Here is a 2478-nt window from a genome sequence, read left to right as displayed (position 1 = left end):
CACCCTTGCCGTCGAACATAGAGGTACTAGGTTCAAAACAGGCCTGGAAGAGGGGGATTCCCTTTTCAAAACAATGTCGCGCGATAAACGCAGCGGTGTCACGTGACTGTGTTGTTCAAAGAGTTCGTTTGCCCCTCCTAGCATTTGAACGTCGTTTGAAATAAAGCGGAAGGTAACGCAATCGCCGCAACTTGCTACAGGTCCACTTTCGCGAGCGACACCGTTCCATGGCAATATTTTTACTTTTACCGTTTGTAGCGCCCTCTGTTATCGAGAAAACCGTAATAATATTCGTTTTGAGAGCGGAAGTTTACGTTAAGAAACTCCTCACAACTATTATTCGGCCATAGTAAATTGAATTTATTGCACACTCTCTAATCCAATAGTTTTATCATAGAACTATGTTTAACTTTACGGGCAGAATTATAAAAAAATTCCAACTTAGAGGTAGCGCAAAAGCTCTTAAGCGTCAAATGATCACGCAACAAAACGGTTCATGTAGTGTATTTTCCACCACTATCTCTTGTTTCTGCTTCGCGTCCAACGAAACTGGCGGCGCGCGCGAAGCGTACCGCGCGATTTTGGCGCTTGTTTGCTTGCTTGACCTCGCTTCCCCCTTCCTCGGTATATCCGGTGTGTATGAGCACGACGAGGTGACTGCCGCCGTTTCGCTCTCTCGCATTTAGGATTTTCTATTTCGCTGTCGCAACGGCACCCCGGATCAAAAGAAGTTAAAGAAAACGCCAAGCTTGTTTCTTCGACGCCTGCCTCCCCCCTCACCCGCCCACCCCACACAGCCGTCCAAACAGGTGTCGTACCACCGCGTCGTTCACGTACGGTACATGTTGTGGCGGTTTCAACGGCGTTGCCGCCGTTCCCATCGCGTCACCACTGCGACAACCTGTGCGTGTGCCGCCGCTCGACAGCATTCCCGCATGGCAACATCTCGCACGACGGCCCGCCTCTTTGTTGGGTAGCGTGCTCGCTTGATAGCGCCTCGAAAAAGCGATCGACTAACGAGAGCGCAATGGACGAAGAGGATGCCACAACGGCCGCTGCGACGACGTCGTCCGCGGACAACAGCCCCTCTCGTGCTCGTAGAAGGGGTGTCGCTGGTGGTAGTTCGCGCGGCAACAGGCTCGCCCGCGGCCTGGCGACGTGCAACTGTGCCTCGTACTGCTACTTCTCGCTCGCCCTGGTGCTGTTTTCGCTGGGCACCGTGCTCACCATACTCGTGCTCGATGACAGCGAGCAGATGTTTCCCAACCTGACTCACATGTGGCTCATCGGGCCAATTTTCATCAGTTCGGGACTGATGTTTGCCGTGAAAACGATCATGTACCTGCGCAGGGAGACGATGATCGCCTACTTGGCGAGGCAGCACTCCCTACTACGCGTGAGTATATGCGTTACTAACCGTACTGGTTCGCCTAATTGTTTATTCCGGCGGCGTTTTGTTTACACTTTATTGACGCGTCGATCGCGCGCTTGGCTAGCGATCGCGAACGTTTTTCGGTAGCAGCGTCCGAATTAAGCGGGTCACGCTCCAGTTTGCCTGACGTACGCGCGCGCATTATGTTGCCTGCGGTAGGATTGCATTGCCACTTATTGCACCCCGTTGACGTCATAAGTGCGGACGTTTCGAAGAGCACGTAATGCACCAATATTTCGTTTTGAGTGTCCTTGTGGTTCTGAGCCGCTGTAGGGCGTAGGTAGCGGTGTATCGGCTGAACTTCGGCCGGAATTCGTCACGAAAAGCAGCTGACAGTTTGAGGGCGGTGCGGCGGGAGCGTCTAGTTCCGTGAGCGTTGTTTCGTAACCTCTTTTTTTTTTTTTTTTTTTCGACTTTTGCCTTTGACATTTGTCACATCGCCTTCCTTGTCCAAAGTGTAACGAACGACGCGCACTGCAAATGCTTTGCCTTTCAGTCCCTGCGTGTTTGCGGGTTCAAACGAACAATGCTACACCTTTTGCCTTCTAAGCGTGGAATCCTTTTCACTCGTACTTTGGCTGTTGCCAGGGGTGACAAGTGTACTTTTATGTGTTGTTGTACATGTGTTTTCTTGAGGTTAAACGCACAAAATCGCTTGCAGCTTCCTAATAAAGCAAGTGCTAGTGAAATGCAATACAGTTTACATTTAATCTGCCGCCTCCCTGAAAGCTTTGCTTCTAGCTGGAGCCCAGCACCGCCGCAACATTTGGTATGCACTGTTGACTCAGCTGTGACTGAGTCATATGAAAGGACTGACAGTGCTTTGTGCATTGCTACCATGGTAACACTTGACACATGTGTCATTTTAGCTGTCAACTTTATTTTTCCTTTTCTTCTTCTGCTATTTTGCTGATGGCAGTTGTGCATTTGCTAGTATCAGAGAAACACCACACAGAAAGAAGCGCCCACAAAAGTTCAAGTTGAAACCTACTGCTATAATTAAAAAAAAAATGTGTGCTTGATTAAGTTATTCCGGTAATGGTGCA

The 2478-nt window shown here is 49.9% G+C and overlaps 1 protein-coding gene across 1 annotated transcript; it reads left to right on the top strand.

Moving 5' to 3' along the window:
- Positions 1–630: 630 nt before the first annotated feature.
- LOC125939722 (uncharacterized) lies at positions 631–1519 on the top strand. The gene has a single exon (XM_049667975.1). It carries the CDS (start codon positions 1028–1030, stop codon positions 1517–1519), a length of 492 nt encoding a protein of 163 aa, XP_049523932.1. The 5' UTR covers positions 631–1027.
- The last annotated feature ends 959 nt before the right edge of the window (positions 1520–2478 follow it).

The sequence above is a fragment of the Dermacentor silvarum genome, chromosome 5 (genome assembly GCF_013339745.2).
Source record: "Dermacentor silvarum isolate Dsil-2018 chromosome 5, BIME_Dsil_1.4, whole genome shotgun sequence".
NCBI lineage: Eukaryota > Metazoa > Arthropoda > Arachnida > Ixodida > Ixodidae > Dermacentor > Dermacentor silvarum.
This window is presented reverse-complemented; position numbering and strand designations above follow the sequence as displayed.